The sequence below is a fragment of the Eptesicus fuscus genome, chromosome 7 (genome assembly GCF_027574615.1).
Source record: "Eptesicus fuscus isolate TK198812 chromosome 7, DD_ASM_mEF_20220401, whole genome shotgun sequence".
NCBI lineage: Eukaryota > Metazoa > Chordata > Mammalia > Chiroptera > Vespertilionidae > Eptesicus > Eptesicus fuscus.
The window spans coordinates 6,728,100-6,749,718 of NC_072479.1; the positions used below are offsets into that span (position 1 = coordinate 6,728,100).

The 21,619-nt window shown below is 40.9% G+C and overlaps 1 protein-coding gene across 2 annotated transcripts in view; it reads right to left on the reverse strand.

Annotated features, from left to right (window-relative positions):
- Positions 1-21,619, reverse strand: part of FRY (FRY microtubule binding protein) — a 407,062-nt gene that overhangs the window by 198,557 nt on the left and 186,886 nt on the right. For both annotated transcript variants that reach the window (XM_054718725.1, XM_054718726.1), the window contains exons 25-29: positions 21,275-21,366; positions 20,827-20,999; positions 13,349-13,509; positions 11,517-11,627; positions 3,421-3,575 (exon numbers count right to left, since the gene is read on the reverse strand). In XM_054718725.1, the coding sequence (XP_054574700.1) occupies positions 3,421-3,575; positions 11,517-11,627; positions 13,349-13,509; positions 20,827-20,999; positions 21,275-21,366 (692 nt within the window). The remainder of the gene's footprint in view (positions 1-3,420; positions 3,576-11,516; positions 11,628-13,348; positions 13,510-20,826; positions 21,000-21,274; positions 21,367-21,619) is intronic.

Below are 21,619 nucleotides of genomic sequence, written 5' to 3' on the forward strand. Positions count from 1 at the left end.
TCCTATATAATAAAAGCCTGGGTGGTGTCACGTGCAATGTCATCACAAGATAGCTGCTACAAGATGGCTGCCACAAGATGGCCGGCAGGGGAGGGCAGTTGTGGGCGATCAGGCTGGCAGGGTGATCAGGCCAGCAGGGGAGGGCAGTTAGGGGCGATGAGGCCAGCAGGCGAGGGCAGTTAGGAGTGACCAGGCCAGCAGGGGAGGGCAGTTGGGTGTGACCAGGTTGGCAGGGGAGGGCCATTGGGGGCGACCAGGCTGGCAGGGGAGGAAAATTGGAGGTGACCAGGCTGGCAGGTGAGGGAAGTTGTGGGCAATCAGGCCAGCTGGGAAGGGAAGTTGGCAATCAGGCCGGCAGGGGAAGGCAGTTGGGGGCAAACAGGCCAGCAGGGGAGGGCAGTTGGGAGCGATCAGGCTGGCAGGGGAGGGCTGTTAGGGGCGACCTGACAAGCATGGTATGGCAGTTGGGGGCAACCAGGTCGGCAGGGGAGGGCAGTTGGGGGCCATCAGGTCAGCAGGGGAGGGCAGTTGGGGGTAATCAGGCTGTCAGGGGAGGGCAGGTGGGGGCAATTGGGCCAGCAGGGGAGCAGTTAGGCATAAATCAAGCTGGCAGGGGAGTGGTTAGGGGCAATCAGGAAGGCAGGGGTGCAGTTAGGGGGCGATCAGGCTGGCAGGCAGGTAAGCGGTTAGGAACCAGCAGTCCTGGATTGTGAGAGGGATGTCCGACTGCAGGGATTGGGTCTAAACCAGCAGTCGGACATCCCCCAAGGGGTTCCAGATTGGAGAGGGTGCAGACTGGGCTGAGGGACAACCCCCACCACCACCCATACACAAATTTCGTGCACTGGGCCTCTGGTATTGTCATATTCCTATAAAATAAATCTGGCTTATGACCATTCCTATTTGAAAAGGAAATGGTAATTATTTATTTTACAAGAAGGATTCTTCTCTTTAGAAAATGACTTGTCATAGGAGTGACTGTCCAGATAACTTTTTTCGAGAAATTTAAAATATGATCCAGTTTATGTATGACTTCTCAGGAATCTATTCTTTCATAAGAGAAGGTATTTAGGTATTTTTCAGAAGCAAACATGCAGGAAATTTAAAAAGCAAAAGCTAAAACACCATAATTTCTTTGAAAAAACAGAATTGAAAACATAAGTGCAAAGATTGTTCAGACAAATCTGAGGCTAATCTAAACTACACATTCTGAGAATTTATGGGAAAAGAGAGTACATTTTGGCCACAGCTGAAGCTTTAAATTCTAAACATTCTCTGTGGTGAGAAATGACAGCAATGTTAACAATTGTCTTGGCAGACAGGTCATGACCATCCATGGCTTTGCCTGGCCCTCTAACCTTCCTTCAGAAATATGAATGTCATAAATGTAAATTGATATGCAATATTTATTTAAGAAACCCAAATAGTTTAAGATCATAGCTTTAAAAATCTACTCTAAGATAGAGGATTTTATGTCCTAATATTTTTGGGACTGGAGATATTACTGAAATTGTGATTATATTGTTAAATTATTAAAGTACTCATTTGTACTCCCTAAGGAAAAATACCTGGACTTATTCACAGGAATGAAATGTAACATTTTATGAGACAGCATGCAATTAAATTATTTGGCTAGGAAAGTTCAAGGCAAGATCACTGGGAAAAGGGCGGAAAAAAGAGAAAAACCTATGGTCCAAGTCGTAGATTCTAAATACATTTTTTAGAATCAAAGAATCATGTGAAGTTTATTCTTAATAGATAGAAATGACTAAAAATAAAATATATTCTGGAGAAAGATAATTTTTCAAAAAAATGTTATTTTGGTAATATCCCATAGATCCAAGTATTCTTTTGTAATGTTAACATAAAAAAATGAAATGATGGAAAAATCAGTTTATATTCATTTGCTAAAATTTTATGGAGATTAAAGTATATAATAAAAATTCTACTGCTAAGATTATGGAAAATGCAAGTTTTAGACATGAAATGTTATCTACTATCTTTAAAAGAAAGATAAAAATTTTGAAGAGAAACTTGTCTCTAAAAAGCATGGTTATTTTACATTTACTGAAAGTAGATGTCTTTTAAAATTCTGTTCTTATTAATTTAGAACAAAATAGGTTGGAGTTGAAAACTAGTTCACTTTTTGCCAAAACCGGTTTGGCTCAGTGGATAGAGCGTCGGCCTGCGGACTGCGGGGTCCCGGGTTCGATTCCGGTCAAGGGCTTGTACCTTGGTTGCGGGCACATCCCCAGTGGGTGGTGTGCAGGAGGCAGCTGATCGATGTTTCTCTCTCATCGATGTTTCTAACTCTCTATCTCTCTCCCTTCCTCTCTGTAAAAAATCAATAAAATATATTAAAAAAAAACTAGTTCCCTTTTATTTTATTTGTAATAAGTTGAAACTTATAATGAATTCACTTTTATTCCCTTCTTTGGGTACCTGAAGACAGCCATTTAAAAAATTTATTTATTTATTTTTAAACAAATTTACTCATTGAGAGAGAGAGAGAGAGAGAGAGAGAGAGAGAGAGAGAGAGAGAGAGAGATTTGTTGTTCCACTTATTTATGCATTCATTTGTTGATTATTGTTATGTGCCCTGACTGGGGATCAAACCCACAACCTTTAAATCTGCCTGCAACTGTGGCATATCTGGATGACACTCTAACCAACTAACCTACCTGGATAGGGAATCAATATAGCCATTTAAAATGCAACAATTTATCGAACAGGAAAATCAACAGTCTATATGAGTATTTTCAAAAATATACTTCAGCTGCCTTCTTTCAAGTTCTAACATATGAGCTTTTCTTTTTGGAAAAAGCTCATGCAATTTGGGTATCTTCATTAACCCTTGTATCATAGTTATGAAATTCAATAAACTATAGTTCTGAATGTTTTTGCCAAATGACTAATTTATATAACAAGGACAATGTTTTTAAAAGTGTGGTCTGTGGAACCTGGGTGCCACATTTCTTTCCTTTTCTTCCCTTCTGACGTTTTGAACAAGGTGGATTTAACCTTTTGAAGGGTGCTTTTTGGGTTTAGTTTGGTCTAAAGATGGCTGAAGGGCTTATTGCTCACATCTCTCACAAGCATTTCTAGAAACTCCTTTAATATATCTCCTTGATCATTTTCAAATTCTGTTCTAATGTTTCACTATGAATTTCACTATGAATTAAAAGAAGGGGGCTATAATGACAAACCACTCTCCTGGTAGAATACAAAAAATCAATGTAGCTGCACATTTATAGGGTGTGGTTTTTCTGCCGGGGAAATATAGGCCATTTTGCATTCCCATAGCATTTACTATGCTTGAATAATTGCAAAAGCAGTCAACTCTCAGTTATTCATATCACGAAGAACAACCCTAATTGAATTTTCCACTGACCAGTAACCCCTGCTTACGAGAATCCATACCTGCTTCCACATACAGTTGCTATGGCTTTGAAGCAGCCAGATGCAAGTTGGTAGGAACCTGTGTAGCATCGGTCAATTGCCCAATTAAAAAGATTTATTTGGTCAGGATTAAGTTCCAAGAGTAAGACGACAACTTCACAGCCAAGTTGATGAACCTGAATACACAGAGGAAAGCAATTATTCATGTTTAATGAAAGGTTATTCCAGGGAAAGACACAAAATCAAGCTTAGTCAATATCGAATGGGGTAAAATAAAATGGAGACTGAGCATTCATCTTGATTAATTTTTATTTCAAATTTTCCTCTTTAAGAGGGAGTGATTGAAACTGAATACTGAAATAAACGGGATCCTACCTAAATCTGTCTATAGGGTCTACTCATTCTCGAGCATATAATGCTGGAAAGGTGGCTAAGACTTTTTCTATATTTCTTCTTTGCATTTAAAGTGTTTCTGAAAAATATATGTGTTTGGCAAAAAATTCAAACATACAAAAGAAGAGCCTTTATGTATGCAGTCTTTTAAGAAAAAATCAGAGGGAGTATGTTTAGGAGGCTTGATTACTAAATATACTGTGTAAAGCTTAGCTGGCAATCTTTTTAAAAGAAATAGTTATCAATAAACTCTTCATAATCAGAGACTTCCATATAAAATATTAGCATAGTAAAGAGAGTTAATAGGATACTTAATTGACTCCTGAAGCTACTGTCTTTTGTCCAGAAGATGACTGGTGCCTGGAGACTATATTCCCCTCCAAAAACATTTTCCTGTCTCCTCTGGAAGTTGCAACAAGATGGAGAAGGAAAGTTTCTGGTTTTGGGAGTGATATTCTAATTGAATGGTCAAACATGCTCAACCTAGTTTCTAAAGGGGCTTAAGATAAAAACTGATATGGCTTTAGTATTGCAAAGGACTTAAAAACATTTCATTACAAAGTTAGACTTGAAAGAAAATCAGCAAGTTATTATTGTGCTTTAGAAGCTTGATATTGATGTATAAAATACATAGTATATGATTCACAAGTATATGATGAGTTATCTTAACTGAACATGATAATGTGAGTACCACAAAGTAAAAACCACAGATTGCTAGCACCAGTAAAGCCTGCCTGTGCATTTTCTTAATCACTGGTCTTTCTCCCCTCCTCAGAAGCAACCACATCTTGACTTCCACTACCATTGGTTAGTTTGGGCTGTTTTGAACTCCATGTAAGTGGAATTATATAACATATAACTTTGTGTCCTGCTTTCTTTCACTCAACTGCTGTTTGAGAGAGACCTACATTAATTTATGCCCACTGTTGTGTAGTATTCTAATATGATCACTCCCTAATTTAGAATCTGCTGGTTGTTGGTATACTGTGTTCAACTTTAGTAGATAATGCCAATCAGTTTTCCAAAATGGTATTTCCAGTTTATACTCTCCATAGCATAGAGAGTTCCCATTGCTCCATTTCCTCATTGACATTTGGTACTGACAATCTTTTCTTTTTTTATGTCATATTGGTGATATTTAATCTTTATACTTATTATTTTTAAAAATGTTCTTTTTTCAATTACAGTTTACATTCAATATTATTTTGTATTAGTTTCAGGTATACAGCATAGTGGTTAGACAATTATATAATTTACAAAGTGATCTCCCAATATTTCAGGTACCCACCTGATACCATACATACATATTATAATATTGTTGACTATTTTTCCTGTGCTGTACTTTATATCCCACTAGAGGCCCGGTGCATGAAAATTCATGCACTGGAGGGGGGCGTCCCTCAGCCCGCCTGCCCCCTCTCACAGTCCAGGAGCCCTCAGGGGAGGGAGGCAACCCAGGTGATGAGGGGAAGGCGATGCCCCATCACACCTCTGCTGCTGTCACTGCCGGCAGCGCAAGCCTCGACCGGCCCTGGTTACCTGAGCCTCGGGCAGCCCTACTTGCCTGAGCCTCAGTCAGTGGGGGGTGCAGGAGGACCCAAGGCCCCTGGCGGGACTGAGGGGACTCCGATGGCAGGTGTGCGGTACAGCCGGCCCCGCCCCTGCTGTGGGAGCTGCCATCTTGTGATGGTCAATTTGCATATTACCCTCTTTATTATATAGGATAATTATTTTGTAACTACCAATTTGTATTTCTTAATACCTTCACCTTTTTCACCCAGCCCTCCAACCCCCTCATCAGTTTGTTTTGTGTATCTATAAGTCTGTTTCTATTTTGTGTGTTTATTTTGTTCTTTAGATTCCACATATAAGTGAAGTCATATGTTATTTTTTTTTTTCTGTCTGACTTACTTCACTTAACATAATACCCTCTAGGCTCATGCTGTTGCAAATGGTAACATTCCATTCTTCTTTTATGGCCAAGTAATATTCCATAGTATGTATGTATCACAGCTTTTTGGTCTATTTGTCTATTGATGGACACTTTGGATTGCTTCCATATCTTGACTATTGTAAATAATGCTGCATCTTTTTGGATACTGTTTTGTATTTCTTTAAATATATACCTAGAAGTGGAATTGCTGGGTCATAAGTGGTACTGCCAATCTTTTACATTTCAGCCATACTGGTGGATAGCATCTCCTGTGGCTTTAGTTTGCATCTTTGTGACTACTGATGAGCTGGAAAATGTTTTCTTATGTTTACTGACCATTTAGATAACCTCTTTCGTACATAGCTTGTTTTAATCTTTGGTCATTTTTCTAGGTGTCTTTATCTTATTTATTTGTAGGGGTTCTTTATATATTTTAGATTTAAGAACTGGTTTATGGTGCAAGTATCTTTTATGCAATGGCTAGTCTGTTCACACTCTTAATGGTGCCTTTTGGTGAACAGAAGTTATTAAATAGTCTTTCTTTATGGTTAGTACTTTTTGCATCTTGTTTAAGAAATCTTTCCATAATCTCAGGGAAGATATCCTCCTGTCTTATTTTCTAGAAACTTTATTTCTTTTACCTTTCACATTTAGATTTGCCATCTAAGTTTTTCTTTTTTTTATTCCTGACACCTTATTTTTCTTTCCTAATGCATATGCAAGGATTTATAGTATAATGTTGACATAAGTGGTGACAGTGGGCTCCCTTGGTCATTTTAATCTCAGGAAACACTTTCAATATTCACTATTAAGTATTTATGTTTGCTATATGTTTGTTAAAGATACCTTTATCAAACCAAGAAAGTTCTTTTTATTCTTGGTCTTATTAAGAGTTTTTCTCATTAATGAATGTAGAATTTTAAAAATGCTTTTCTGCATCTATTGAGATGACCATATAATATTTCTTTCTTGAGACACTATTAAAGTAATTAACATACTAATGAATTGATGGACATTAAACCAATCAAGTAGGTCTTGAATAATCACAACTTGGTCATGATGAATCATCTTTTTTTATATATCACTGAATTCAGTTTTCTAATAATTTGTTTAAAATTTTGTTTCTATGCTCATGAATGAAATTGCCTTTTAATATTATTTATTGTTAAATCCTTGCCAGGTTTTAGTATCAAGGTTATGCTGGTCTGCTAAAACATGTTGGAATGTATTTTCTCTTGAGCTGTTTTCTCTTTAAGGATTTGTATCAAATCAATACAATTTGTTCCTTAAATGTTGACTTCATCAGTAAAGCCATCTGTTCTTAAAGTTTTGTGTTTGTTTTTTTTTTTTGTGGGAAGTCCAATTACAGATTAAATTTCTTTATTACTTATATGACTTCAGATTTTCTTTTCTTCTGGTATTGTGTTTTTTTAGGAATTTGCCTCTTTTATCTAAATTTTCAAGTTTACTGGCACAAAGGTGTTCATATGTTCTCATTTATTTTAAATATTTTAAATATCACAGTGATGCTCCTTTACATTTATGATGCTAATGGCATGTGCATTCTTTCTCTCTTTCTTGATCAGACTTGCCATGGATTTATTAATTTTTTAAAAATATATATTTTTTATTGATTTTTTTACAGAGAGGAAGGGAAAGGACAGAGAGTTAAAAACATCAATGTGCGAGAAACAACAATCAGCAGCCTCCTGCACACCCCCTACTGGGGATGTTCCCACAACCAAGGTACATGCCCTCGATCAGAATCAAACCTGGGACCCTTCAGTCCACAGGCTGATGCTCTATCCTCTGAGCCAAACCACTTAGGGCATGGATTTATTAAATTTTATTAGTTTTTTTTTTTTTTTAACAAATTCAACTTTTGGTTTAATTAATTATTTCTCTTTGATTAATTTCTGCTCTTATCCTTATTCCTTCATTTTACTTGATTGAGTTTGAAGTTATTATTTTTCCAACACCTTGAGATGGATGCTTAGGTCATTATCAGCCTTTTTTTCTATCTATTATATGCACTTAAAACTATACATTTCAGTCTAAGCAAGAGTTTATTTATAATCCACAAGTTTAGTATGTAGTGCTTTCATTATTCTTCAGTTAAAAATATTTTCCAGTCTCTTGTTTATTCTTTCACTCACTGGTTATCTGGAACAGTGTGTCTTAATTATGTACTTACTAGAGGCCTGGTGCATGAAATTTGTGCACTCGTGGGGGTCCCTCAGCCTGGCCTGTGCCCTCTCACAGTCCGGGCACCCTTGGGGGATGTCCGACTACTGGCAGTCAGACATCCTTAGCACTGCTGCAGAGGCGGGAGAGGCTCCCGCCACCGCTGCTGTGCTTGCCAGGTATGAGCCCACTTCAGGGCCTCTGGCTGAGCAGCACTCCCCCTGTGGGAGTGCACTGACCACCAGGGGGCAGCTCCTGCATTGAGCGTCTGCCCCTGGTGGTCAATGTGCATCATAGCAACTGGTTGTTCCACCATTTGGTCAATTTGCATATTAGCCTTTTATTATATAGGATGGGAGGGACTAACAGAGGTCAGAGGGGAGGGGGATGGACATAGACAAAAGTGTGGTGATGGCCAGAGGTGGTGGGGGGGCTGGGTGGAGGAGGGTAAAGGAGGGAAAATAGGAGACATCTATAATAGTGTCAACAATAGAATAAAAACAACAATGATATACCACTACACTACATACCTATTAGGAAAACAAAAGATACATTATGAACTATGTATTTATTACTTTGATAAAATTAAAAAAATTTAAAAAGAAAGGATTTTGTCCAGAAAGGAGTGTTGTTGAAATGTTTTTGTTTTTATTGTTATAGTAAGGAAGCTTCAGAGCCCCTGTGAGGGCTGGATTTGTTCTGGGGGAGAGAGCAAGCAAGTTGCAACCAGCAGCATTTGGATAACCTGCCTGAAATGATTTAAAAGAGAAAGGGACAGAGTCCCCGAGCCTACAGTTATTTGTAATTTATTTTCTTATTCTAAATAAAGTCATTTTTGAACGTTATTAACACCCCCCCCCCCCCCTCTAAAATGAGTCCTTCAGGTTCAGTAAACTTTAGGCCTCACAAAACCTATTAGTCCCTGAGGGTTGGGGTCCCCAAAGGATTTGGATTCATTCATTATATTTATTTGCTCCTTTTAATTCTTGTTCTAGAGGGAGAGTGAGGACAGTTTTTTACTCAGTAATCCTACCTAATAAAATGGTAATATGTAAATTACCATCACTCCGCTACACCCACGATTGGGCCAGCGGGAGGCACAGGGGGTGGGACTCGGGGTGGCCGGGGTAGCCGATTGGGCCAGCGGGACGCTGAGCTCAAGGTCTCCGCCATGGCTGTGCTGCAGAACAGAAGGGGCCTCTGGGGCAGCGAGCTCACGTCCAGCCGTGGACCATCAAAAGCGGGGGAGCTGGGTGCCTGTCCGCTCTGGCACCAGGCCTTTCAGAAGCCTCGGCCACACCGGAGGCTTCCGAAAGGCCTGGTGCACCAGCGGACAGGCACCCAGCTCCCCCGAGATCGAAAGCGAAAGCGTGTAGGGGACCCTACACGTGCATGATTCAATCATGCACTGGGCCTCTAGTTTTTATAATAAGAATGGTATTGGAACCTGCTCCTTCTTTGGCTGTTTACGGGTTTACCTTACCGGGGATTCACAGAGACTTAAGCCCTTTGAAGATAGGGACAGAGCTGTATTGTGTTTCTATAATACAGGCACAAAGTTAATACAACTTTTATAAATATTTGTTGAAGAAACAGATACATTTCAGTGCCATGAGGCATTACTTTTCTTTCTGCTCCATCTCTTTATTGAGACTTTTGTGCAAAGCATAAGGCTGAGGGGATGAGCAGGTAGAGTGGAGTAAAGTTGCTTTTTCCAAACCCTAGATACCATACTTTGATTTTGCATAGTAGATGCATTTCTGAATGACATTTTGAATTGGGTATATTAGATTTTGCTAATATCAACTCCCTTTACTCATAGAGATTATTTTTAATGATGTTTAAACGTTTCGTACTATGAGGTGCAAAATATTTTGCTTATTTCAAGAATCTTTGTGCATTGTTTCTGCAGTAAAGTGAATTATCAACATGATAAGTCTATTTGGGGGGTCTGCTTAAAACGGGGCACACCAGGACTAATTCGGCTCGAACAATGACGAATTCGCACACCACGTGTGCAGTTAGATGGCTGTCGGACATAACCGTTTCATTTGGTCCCTCTGCTCCCACAGCACCTGCTTCAACCAGAGGCAGTGTCTTGACCCTCCATGACCTCTTTGTCGTGGTAACCACGGAGGTCTACTGCCTGAGGCCTTGGCAGTCAGCTGGGTGTTGACCTTCCCAAGATGGCGGCAACCCTGACCAAAGTGCGTCAGGGGCGGGATCCCATCTGCAGAGGCGGGCAGGGAGGCACAGGGAAGCTGCCGGTGCCAGTCCGCCAGGTTCAGCCGGCCTGCACGAAAGCTCTCCCTCCCCATGTCCTCTCCTCCCGGGCTGGCAGCTGGATGGCTGAGGGGAGCGGCAGCCCCTGGTGAGGCCTGGAGTGGGCTCGGGAGGGTGGGGAGCCTGAGGCACCGGTCCTGGCCAGGCGGGCACTTCTTCCCCGGCTTGTGGAGGGTGTTGGGGGCGGGGCCGGGAAAGGAGGGAGGCTGCCCCCTCCCCCACTGTTGGGTGGGACCTTGCAGGGGAGGGGTTGTGGATCCCTAGCCCAGACCCACCCTCCCAGGGGTGGGTCATGGGCTCAGGAGCTGCGGAGGCTGCCAGACCCTTGGGGGCAGGAAGGAGCGTCTGGGCCCGCCCTGCAGTGGGTCCCTGGCTTGGGTGCCTGAGCGGCGGGCAGCGCTGGGGCCATGGAGTTGTGGCAGATAACAAAGCGCTGGCATCCGGGGCCTTGATGCTGGCATGGGGGGGGGGGGTCTGAGAACCTGGCAGGGTGCGGGACATACCTCTCCTGCCTGTGCCTGGCATGGGCTCCTCTGCGCCGCGGGAGTGTAAGGGGTGGCCCAGCAGGCGATCGGTCACGCGAGACCCCAGACCTGCTACACAAGGCAGGACCCCAGACCCTCCGTGCCGCTGCGGGGGCAGGACCCCAGCATCCGCCACACCGCCACAGGGCGGGACCCCAGACCCCAGACTCACTGCTTGAGGTGGGATCCCAGACCCTCTGCGCTGGTGAGACCCATCAATGCACCTCCTGGTGACCGGTTGTTTGGTCACTAAGGCATTATGGCCATGTGCTTTTTATATAGCATATTTTCTAGTGTATAAGACGACTGGGCATATAAGATTTTCCTGGGTTAAAACATCGTCTTATACGCTGGAAAATACAGTAGTCCAATATATATAATCCATTATATCTAATCCCATCAATATAGTCCAATATACCGTATTTTCCGGCGTATAAAACAACTTTTTAACCCAGGAAAATCTTATATGCCCAGTTGTCTTATACGCCAGAAAGTACGGTATATAGATTATTGGTCACTAGCATAATGTCACTGCGATTAGAGAACACAGTCTATGTCACTTCAATCATGTAAACTTTATGGGGACTTGCTTTATGGCATAGTTCATTGTCAACCTTGGTAAATGTTACTGTGATATTTATCTGGATGCATCACAGTGTATTGTGACAACAATTAAACCTACATTCTGCGGTTGATGTGGGAAGAGACTGTGTTGTGAACAATGCTTAGACACTCAGTAACCTAGCTGAGGCAGACTACCCTATACATTGAACAAGTAAGTATCTTTAGCTGGTACTTACTCGTAAATCTTGACAAGCCAGAATGTTGTCAAGCCACTTATATAGGTAGCCATCTGGGGAAAGGCCCACGTTGTCAAACACAGGGCCGCAGCACAACACTGCTGACATTGCCTGATAACAAAACACAAAACACCTGGGAATGAAAACTGGAATGGTCTAATGGTATGCAACTGACTTTATAAAACATAACTTCCAGAATTATCAATGATAAAGGTCTTTTAAAGCACTTATTTCCACAGATTTTTAAGTATTCCTTAGTACAGTCAATAAAAAGTACCAGATTCCCAATTGGCTCATTTTAGAAGAGCTAAATTCATAAATTTAACTTCACGAAAATGTATTTTATGATAATAACAAGTCTTTATCATGAAACAGTAAAACATTCAAAGCAAAATGCCATGTCACAGTTTTGAAAATAAACTCACCTTAAGTGAGTTCAAGTGAATTAATTCTGTTTAGAAGATAGAGCTTTTAAACTTTTGCTTTGATGACAAATATTTGACTATGTACTGAATCGACAAACTATGAAAAACATGGAATAATTGTGATTCTTAATCAAAGATAAAGAAAATGAAAAATATAAACTTCAGTTTCTTTGAGGTTGAGGGGAGGAAGCAAGGGAAGGTGAGATCTTTATTAATTCTGCAATTAGCAAATCCAGGTGACTATCAGGGCCATGGTTTAAATGAGCTCCATTGAGATAATAGTCAACCTGAAAGTCAGCAATTTATGCTATATATGATAGTTTAAATTAGACTGGGAATCATGTTTCTGAAATTTTTGAACAGTCCTAGCAGTGTGGAAATTTATTTATTTCTGGGAATCTTCTAGGATAAGAGGCTAAAAATGGAAATGGCAGATTTTGAACTTGAGGTTTTATATATATATATCTATAAAATAGAGAAATATGCTAATTAACCGGGATGCTGTAATAGGTTGACCAGACAGGAGGAGGTTGAGCGTGCAGCGTTGGGGGCGGGGCATCAGGGGCCTCTGCGTGCCTGTGCTGGGGGAGGGCCTGATCAGCAGTGGCCGTGGCTGCTTCAAGGGCCGGAGAGGGAGGCAGGGCCGGACTGGTGACTCAAGGGTGGGCGGTGCCGCACGATTTCAAATCATGTGCTGGCCTCCTAATATATATATATATATATTTACACACACACACACACACACACACACACAGGATGCCACAAAAAATGTATGCACACTTTAATTTCTGATAGCTCAATTTTGAAAATGAAATGTATTTTAATAAAGACTGCCTTCATAATTATTCAAAGTGTATGTATACTTTTTTGGGGGGACACCACACACACACACACACACACACCCCTCATTATAATCTATGGACTTTTTCTTAGGTTGGAAGTTTATTGGCAAGGCAGCTACTTTAAGGGTTTATCCCTTAAGAAAAAACATGTGGTTCTGTGGGAGAAAAAAGAGAACCTGTGTAATACTTTCAACATAAAGATTAAATAAAATTATTAAAAACTAAAACAAACAAAACAAAAAAACATGTGGTTCTTATATAGAGGACACAATGATTAAAGTGTAAGCTTGGATAAGTTTTGCATTTAGAAATTATGAGGCCAATTGGAATAGTTGCATATCTATACACAACTATCAATCTATTTTATGTGTGTACATTTTGGAATTTTTAAGGTCAGCTTATGTATTTATGTGTGTATTTATTTGATTTTTTTGCCAGTATACTTAGATTCTGTCATATCATATGAAATCATTATTTATTTCAACCTAATTTAAGGCATGGTTATCAGTTTAAGGAAAGAAACCATGGATCTCACAAGAATCATCATGAGGCAAAGGTGACTTACCTTTAAGGCACAATACTGGTATCTTGTGATCTGATGGTTCCTGTCACTATATCGATCCAGAGGTGTGAACATAATGCTGAAGGGCCCTGCCCACTGGCTGAACAAGATGAAAAGATGGTGCCTCAGGCTTTGCTGGGGGAAGAGAAATCTCCTGTGGTGAACTAGAGAGAAAAATGCAGTTAACAGTCTCTGAGAATAAAAAATATAGTGAATACAATTTATGTCACTATTATGCAGCAGTTTTAAGTTTTGGAGAAAGGATTAATTTCATTTCCTAACTCCAGTTTTCTTTAGGTAATAAAAAGTGTTTAAAAAGTTAAGAAGAATTTTCTTTCTAAATGTGCAGCCTTCCTCACTAGCATGTTGTCAGAGCAGGAAGCAGAGACAAAAGATGACTCACACACTGTTTTCTATTCAATATCTAGAGAACTTTCCAACACCTTCCAATCAGCTGCTTACATAGACAATGTTCCCTTGACTGCTGCCAGTCTTTAGGAAAAACTATCCTCTCTAATAAAATAGTAATATGCAAATTAACCATCACTCCGCTACACAAGCCATGCCCACCAGCCACGCCCACCAGCCAATCTGGGCGAGTATGCAAATCAACCCCAATCCAAGATGGCTACAGCCACAGAGAGCAAGGTTTCCCAGGTAACAGAGCAAGCCAAGCTTTCCAATAGCCATTGCAGGCCTAAGCCTCCACTCAAGCTACAAAGTTTCAATTATAGAAGGTAAACAAATTCAAACAAATGGTGGCAGAATGGAGCTTGAGAGAGCAGGCCAGGGTTGCCGCCAGCAACAGGGGAAGCAAAGCTTTCCGCACACCCTGGCCGGGCCCACCCGCTTAAGGCAACAAAGTTTCAATTATAACCCCAACAGAAATGGCTGCCGGCCTCAGAGGGAGCCCCAGGCTTGGCTCCGCTCCAGGCTACAAAGTTTCAATTGTAGAAGGAAAATAAATTCCAGATACCAGGGCCTCCACTTGGGTTGCCAGGGGGCGTGGCCGGCCTGCAAACCACCACAGGCCCCTCACTCAGGCCGCCCCACGCCCCAAGGGAACCCCACCCTCATCCGGGACACCCTTCAGGGCAAACCAGCTGGCCCCCACCCCTGTACCAGGCCTCTATCCTATCTAATAAAAGAGTAATATGCAGATTGACCATCACTGCAAAACACAATATAGCTGCCCCCATGTGGTCAAAGATCCTGCCCCCATGTGGACACAAGATGGCCACTACAAGATGGCCAGCAGGAGAGGGCAGTTGGGAGGCACCCAGCCTGCAAGGGAGGGCAGTTGTGAGGGACCAGGCCTGCAAGGGAGGGCAGTTGAGAGGGACCAGGCTTGCAAGGGAGGGCAGTTGGAGGTGATCAACCCTGCAGGAGAGGGCAGTTAGGGGTGACCAGGATGGCAGAGGAGGGAAGTTGGGGGCAAACAGGCTGGCAGCAGAGTGGTTAGGGGGTGATCAGGCTGGCAGGCAGAAGCAGTTAGGGGCAATCAGGAAGGCAGGCAGGCAAGCAGTTGGGAGCCAGCAGTCCTGGATTGTGAGAGGGATGTCCAACTGCCCGTTTAGGCCCAATCCCCCAGGATCGGGCCTAAACGGGCAGTCGGACATCCCTCAAGGAGTCCCAGATTGGAGAGGGTACAGGCTGGGCTGAGGGACAACCCCCCGCCGTGCACGAATTTCGTGCACCGGGCTTCTAGTAAAGTATAATGTATAGACAATTTTAAACAAATATACTTTAGCTGAAGAGGCCAGCTCACATCTTACTTTAGAGTCATCAAAATGAGGAGGATTGGTTATACAACATCAAAGTTATGAAAAAGTAGAAATAGTTGAGTGGAGCTTTTTGTAATTATGTAAAGTGCTTTTAATGACAGTCAGTCATTCATTTTTACACTGAACTGGCCTTGTAGTATAGTTTAGATATCAGATAGCATGATTTCTTCAACTTTGTTCTTCTTCCTCAAGATTGCTGTGGCTATTCAGTGTCTTTTGTGGTTCCATATAAATTTTTGGAATATTGGTTCCAATTCTGTAAAATATTCCATTAGTAACTTGATAGGAATTGTATGGAGTCTATAGATTGCTTTGGGTAGTATCGACATTTTAATGATGTTACTTCTTCCTATCCATCAGCATGGTATACAGTTCCACTTATTTGTATCTTCTTCACTTTCATTCTTCAGTGTCTTATAACTTTTGGAGTACAGGTCTTTTACATTCTTGGTTAAATTTATTCCTAGATTGTTGTTTTTATTAATGCAATTGTAAATGGGATTGTTTTATTAGTTCCCCTTTCTGCTAGTTCATTATTGGTATATAGAAATGCAACTGATTTCTGGATGTTTATTTTGTATCCTGCTACTTTACTGAACTAATTTATCAGATCTAATAGTTTTTTGGTGCAATATTTAGGGTTCTTTATATACAGTATCATGTCATATGCAAATAATGATAGTTTTACATCTTCTTTTCCAATTTGGATGCCTTTTATTTCTTCCTCTTGTCTGACTAATTGCTGTGGCTAGGACTTCCAGTACTATGTTGACTAAGAGTGGTGAGAGTGGACATTCCTATCTTGTACTCAGTCTTAAGGGAAATGTTTTTGGTTTTTCCCATTGAATTTTATATTGGCTGTAGGTTTGTCCTATATACCTTTTATTATGTTGAAGTATGTTCCCTGTATTTCCACGTTGCTGAGAATTTTTATTATAAACTAGAGGCCTGGTGCATGAAAATTCGTGTGCTGGGGCGGGGGTTCCCTCAGCCTGCCTTGCGCCCTCTTGTAGTCTGGGACTCTCGGGGGATGTCCACTGCTGGCTTAGGTCTGCTCCCCAGGGGATCAGGCCTAAGCTGGCAGTCAGACATCCCTCTGGCAGCCTGGAAGCCCTCGGGGGATGTCCAACTAACAGCTTAGGCTGTGGGGAGCAGGCCTAAGCTGTTAGTCGGACATCCTTAGTGCTGGCGCAGAGGCAGGAGAGGCTCTCGCTACCACTGCTGTGCTGGCCAGCCATGAGCTGGCTTCTGGCTCAGTAGCGCTCCCCCTATGGAAGTGCACTGACCACCAGGGGGCAGCTCCTGCATTAAGCATCTTTCCCCTGGTGGTCAGTGTGCGTCATAGCAGATGGTTGTTCCGCCATTAGGGTCAATTTGCATATTACCATTTTATTATATAGGATTTTATTAAATGCTTTATTCTGCATCTAGTGATACAACCATGTGGTTTCATCCTTCATTTTGTTTATGTGGTATATCACATTTATTGATTTGTGGATATTGTTACCAACCATGCATCCTAGGAATAAATTCCACTTGGTCATGGTGTATGATGTTTTCAAAGTATTGATGGATCCGGTTTGCTAATATTTTGTTGAGGATTTTAGCATCTATGTTCATCAAAGATATTGACCTATAATTTTCTTTCTTTGTAGTGTCTTTATCTGGTTTTGGAATTAGGATAGTGCTGGCCTCATAAAATAAGCATGGGAGTCTTTCCTCCTCTTGAATTTCTTGGAATATTTTTAAAAAGGATAGCTATCAGTTCTTTAATGTTTAATAAAATTCTCCTATGAAGCCATCTGGTCCATATCTTGTTTGTTGGGAGTTATTTTGACTACTGCTTTCATTCTACTAATTATAATCTGTCTATTCAGATTCTCTAGTCTTCCTGATTCAGTTTTGGAAGATTGTATATTTGTAGGAATTTATCCATTTTGTCCCAATTGTCCAATTTGTTAGCATACAGTTTTTCATAATATTTTCTTACAATACTTTGTATTTCTGTAGAGTCACTTGTTACTTCTCCTCTTTCATGTCTGATTTTATTTATTAGGATCCTCTCTCTTTTCTTCTTCATGAGTATGGTTAAAGGTTTATCAACCTTGTTTACCTTTTCAAAGACCCAGCTCTTGGTTTCATTGATCTTTTGTATTTTTTAAAAGTCTTTGTCATTTATTTCTGTTCTGATCTTTATTATTTCTGTTCTTCTACTCACTTTGGAGTTTGCTAGTTTTTCTTTTTCTAGCTCCTTTAAGTGTAAAGTTAGATTGTTTAGTTGAGATTTTTCTTGTTTCTTAAGGCAGGCCTGTAATGCTATGAATATCCCCCTTAGAACTGCTTTTGCTGTATGCAATAGATTTTGGGTTGTTGTGTTCTCATTTTCATTTGTTTTAAGTATCTTTTTTATTTCTTCCTTGATCTCATTGTTGACCCATTCATTGTTTTGTAACATATTATTTAGCTCTATGTGTTTGTGTGTTTTTCAGTTGTTTTCTTGTGATTGATTTCTGTTTTCATAGCATTATGGCCAGAGAAGATGCATATATGGTTTCAACCTTCTTAAATTTACTGAGACTTGTTTTTGTCTAACATATAGTCTATCCTAGAAAATGTGCCATGTGCACTCGAAACAAATGTATATTCTGCTGCCTTGGGGTGAAATGCTCCGAGGATAACAATTAAATCCATCTGATCTAGTGTGTCATTTAAGGCCACTGTTTCCTTGTTGATTTTTTCTGTCTGGAAGATCTACCCATTAGTGTTAATGTGGTATTGAAGTCCCCTACTATGACTATATTATTGTCTAGCTCTCCCTTTATGTCTATCAAGATTTGTTTTATATATTTAGGTATTCCTATGTTGGGTGCATAAATATTTACAAGGGTTATATCATCTTGTTGGATTGTTCCCTTTATCATTATGTATTGTCCTTCTTTTGCTCTTATTATAGCCTTTGTTTTAAAGTTTATTTTGTCATATGTAAGTCTTGCTACTCCAGTTCATTGTTCATTTCCATTTGTATGAAATATATTTTTCTATCCCTTCATCTTTACTCAGTGTATATCTTTCATTCTGTGGTGGGTCTCTTGCAGAGAGCAAATATATAGATCTTTTTTTTTTTATCCATTCAGCCACCCTATGTCTTTTGATTGAAGCATTTAAGCCATTTACATTTATAGTGATTATTAATAGGTACATATTTAATGCCATTTTACTCTTTTAACTTATATTCCTTTGTGTGTTTTTTTTCTCCTCCTGTTCCTCCTCTTTAAAGATAATCCTTTAACATTTCTTTTTTTTTGATTCAAAGGAATCTGGCTGTCATTTTTTAAAAAACATTTATTATTATACTGATTAGGTGGTAATGAACTCCTTTAGCTTTTTTTTCCCTCTGAGAAGCTCTTTATTTCTTTTTCAATTTTAAATGATAGTCATGCTGAATAAATCAGGTCCTTGCTTTTTGTCACTTTGAATATTTCCTGGCAAGTCCTTCTGGCCTGAAATGTTTCTGTTGAGAAATCAGATGATAGTCTTATGGGAGCTCTGTTGTAGGTAACTGACTATCTTTCTCTTGCTGTTTCTAAGGTTTTGGTAGATTGGTTGCCTCCATTTCATTTAACTTTACTTCTTCAGATTTCTTGTGTTCTTTCATTTGGGGCATATTTATTTTTCTCTCTATTTTGGCTGCCTCTTTGTATTTATTTCTATGTGTTATGTAGGTATGCTTTGACTCCCAGTCTTGCTGGGGTGGCCTTATGTAGTAGGTGTCCTGTGGGACCCCATGGCAAAATTTCCTTGATCACCTGTGCTGAGTGCTCCTGGAATATCCTTTGTAGGACTTTCTGTTGTAATTGAATCTTAATTACTAGTGGCCTGTTTGTGTGTGGATTGGCCATTAGGCTGGCTGACTGTGAGGATCAATTCCAACCACAGTGAATGAGTTGATGTGCAGGTGCTGACCTCTCAAAGTGGATTCACCTCAGCAGGGTCTGGTGCATGTAGAAATCTTCCTTTGGCTGAGCCACTTGTGAGGCTGTTTGGATCCTGCTGTGATGATGTCTGAATATCACCAGTGGCATGTTGGTTCTAGGTCTTCTTGGATGGGAATCTGGTGCAGGCCAATGTCAGATGCTGCTTGTGACTGGCTCTGGACAACCTGTTTGGAGCTACAAAGTGGTCTACAATTTGTGGCTGCCTCTGCTGGGCCTGGGTGTGCATGGAAAAGATCAAGCTGCACACTAATGCTTGCTTTTACCAGCCTCGGGCCAGGGAGCAAGTCTTAAAAAGTCCCAAGGAAACCTGATGTCTGCCTCTGCCTGCCTCCACCTGCTGCCTGCCTGTTAGGCTCAGTCACTGAAAGAGCCTTTTGTGGTATTCAAGTTGCATGTGACAGGTTCCTAGTGAGTCACTAGGTAGGGGAGAGAGGTGTTCACCAGATCTACATAGGTTCACACTCAGTGCCAGTGCTGGGCCTGAGGCCACTTAACAGATCAAATGTCCCAGTGTATACCAAGTCTAGCTGCCACCTGCTGGGTGCTGGCACACCTTTGTGGTAGGGCAGGGTCTCAGGGAGTTTTAGGATGAGGCCAGCAGAGTTTATCAGGCCCAAAGTCATCAAGATTTGGCTGTGTGAAGGGAAGGCCCTGCACCAGTTGGGCGTATGAGGGGAAAATTTCCCCTTTCCCATAGCGACACAACTCAGTCTGTCTCAGATCCTGCCCAGATCTCACAGGGTGGAGCCACCCAAAGTTGAGAGGCTGGGGCTGTCAGGTGCTGGGAGCGGGAGGCTAGTAGATCTCCCTTGAGGAGGAGGTGCTGTCAGGTTCATGGGAAAGTTGGGGGAATTGCCCCCTCCCCAAAGTCACACAACTCAGTCACTGACACTACCTGCATTGGCCCAGACCTCTACACCCTGGCCCAGGCATTTGACTTCTCTTCAGGGTGGAAGCTCTGTAGAGTGGGTTGACAGGGAGTCCAGAGTGTGGGGCTAATGCATTCACCCAACCTGATGCTGTCTGGAAGGGTGTGTTCCACCCAAGAAAGATGGCATCTGCTGTGCAGTACAGTGACTGAGCACAAATATTTAATGAAATAAATATTTGAAATGTATAATTAAAAAAGAATTACTTAAATGGACTAAATGCTCCAATCAAAATACATAGGGTAGCAGAATGGGTAAGAAAATAAGACCCATATATACTAGTATGCTGCCTACAGGAAAACCATTTCAGATAGAAAGACACACAGATTGAAAGTAAAGGGATGAAAAAAGATATTTCATGCAAAGGGAAACAAATAAGAGAAAGCTGGTGTATATTTCTACCAGACAAAACAGACTTTAAAACATGTTAACAGATTAGCACAAGAATGAACAAAGATGAAGCACCTGTGAGTGTTCCCTCTGAATTCCTTCCTTGTTATGGAAGTCACTTAGGTTCATTTTCACATGGAAACCAAAATAAAGAATAGAAATAATGACAAATACAAAGCAAAGCTTAATTCCTATTGTTCCCTTTCCAATTCTGTGCTGAATTGCCACAATCTATCCTCATGTATATTTCCAAGTATTTCAAGACAAATAGACAATCCCACCCAGCCCTGCACACAGGCCAGGAGGATTAGAGGGAAGCACTGTCCTGAGGAACAAAAGTTTTTTGAAGCATAAAGGTAACGTGCAGTGATGCATCACTGTACCTGGAACACATTGAATCAAGTTGGCGACCATGGCACTAAAATGTGCCCGGATATCTTTAAGAATTTCAACTTCTTTATCATTTTCAGCTTCTAGCAGCATGCGGGTCAGGTCTACATACTCTAGGAACAAAGCTCCAAGGGCTAAAGTATCCCGTTCTAAGGCTCCATTTGTGCTGGAATAAAGAAAAATGGAACTTTTAGATGCTCAGTCTTCATTTCAAAGTGGTACATGCTTCATGGAAAATAAGATCCACTGTCAGAACTGACACACTACATTTGTTCTTGACCTATATGCAGCGTAAATAGATTAAGAACCCCCACAAGATTTTTTGACTTTTTCTGAGTAAAAGTTAAAGGTAATATATTTTTAAAAAGAAAGGAAATAAAAAGAGATAAAAGTAGACCAGTGTGGTAAGCAGAGATCAATTAGGGGAAATTTTTACCCTACCTGTCACTTATTACACCAGCATCAGCCAGAAGTTCAAAAATTCGAAGTAACTGTAGTCTTAACAAGTCCCGCCGTTCTCGGCGTTTTTTGTTCTGTACAGAAAGAGGTGATACCACTTATAGACAGGAACAGGCAATATGAGCTTTGCTTTAGGAAACTGGGTTAAAGAAATGCCTAACCTAGTCCTTTTCAATTTTCTAAACATAAAAGACAAAATGTATTTTTCTTATTTCCTAATCCTTAGAGACAATGTTTGCTATTACAGGTTGTAAGAGAAAGATCATCGGGGGGTGGGGGTTGGTCAGTATCTATATGGTGGAAATGTTCAGAACAAGCCTCAGTTCC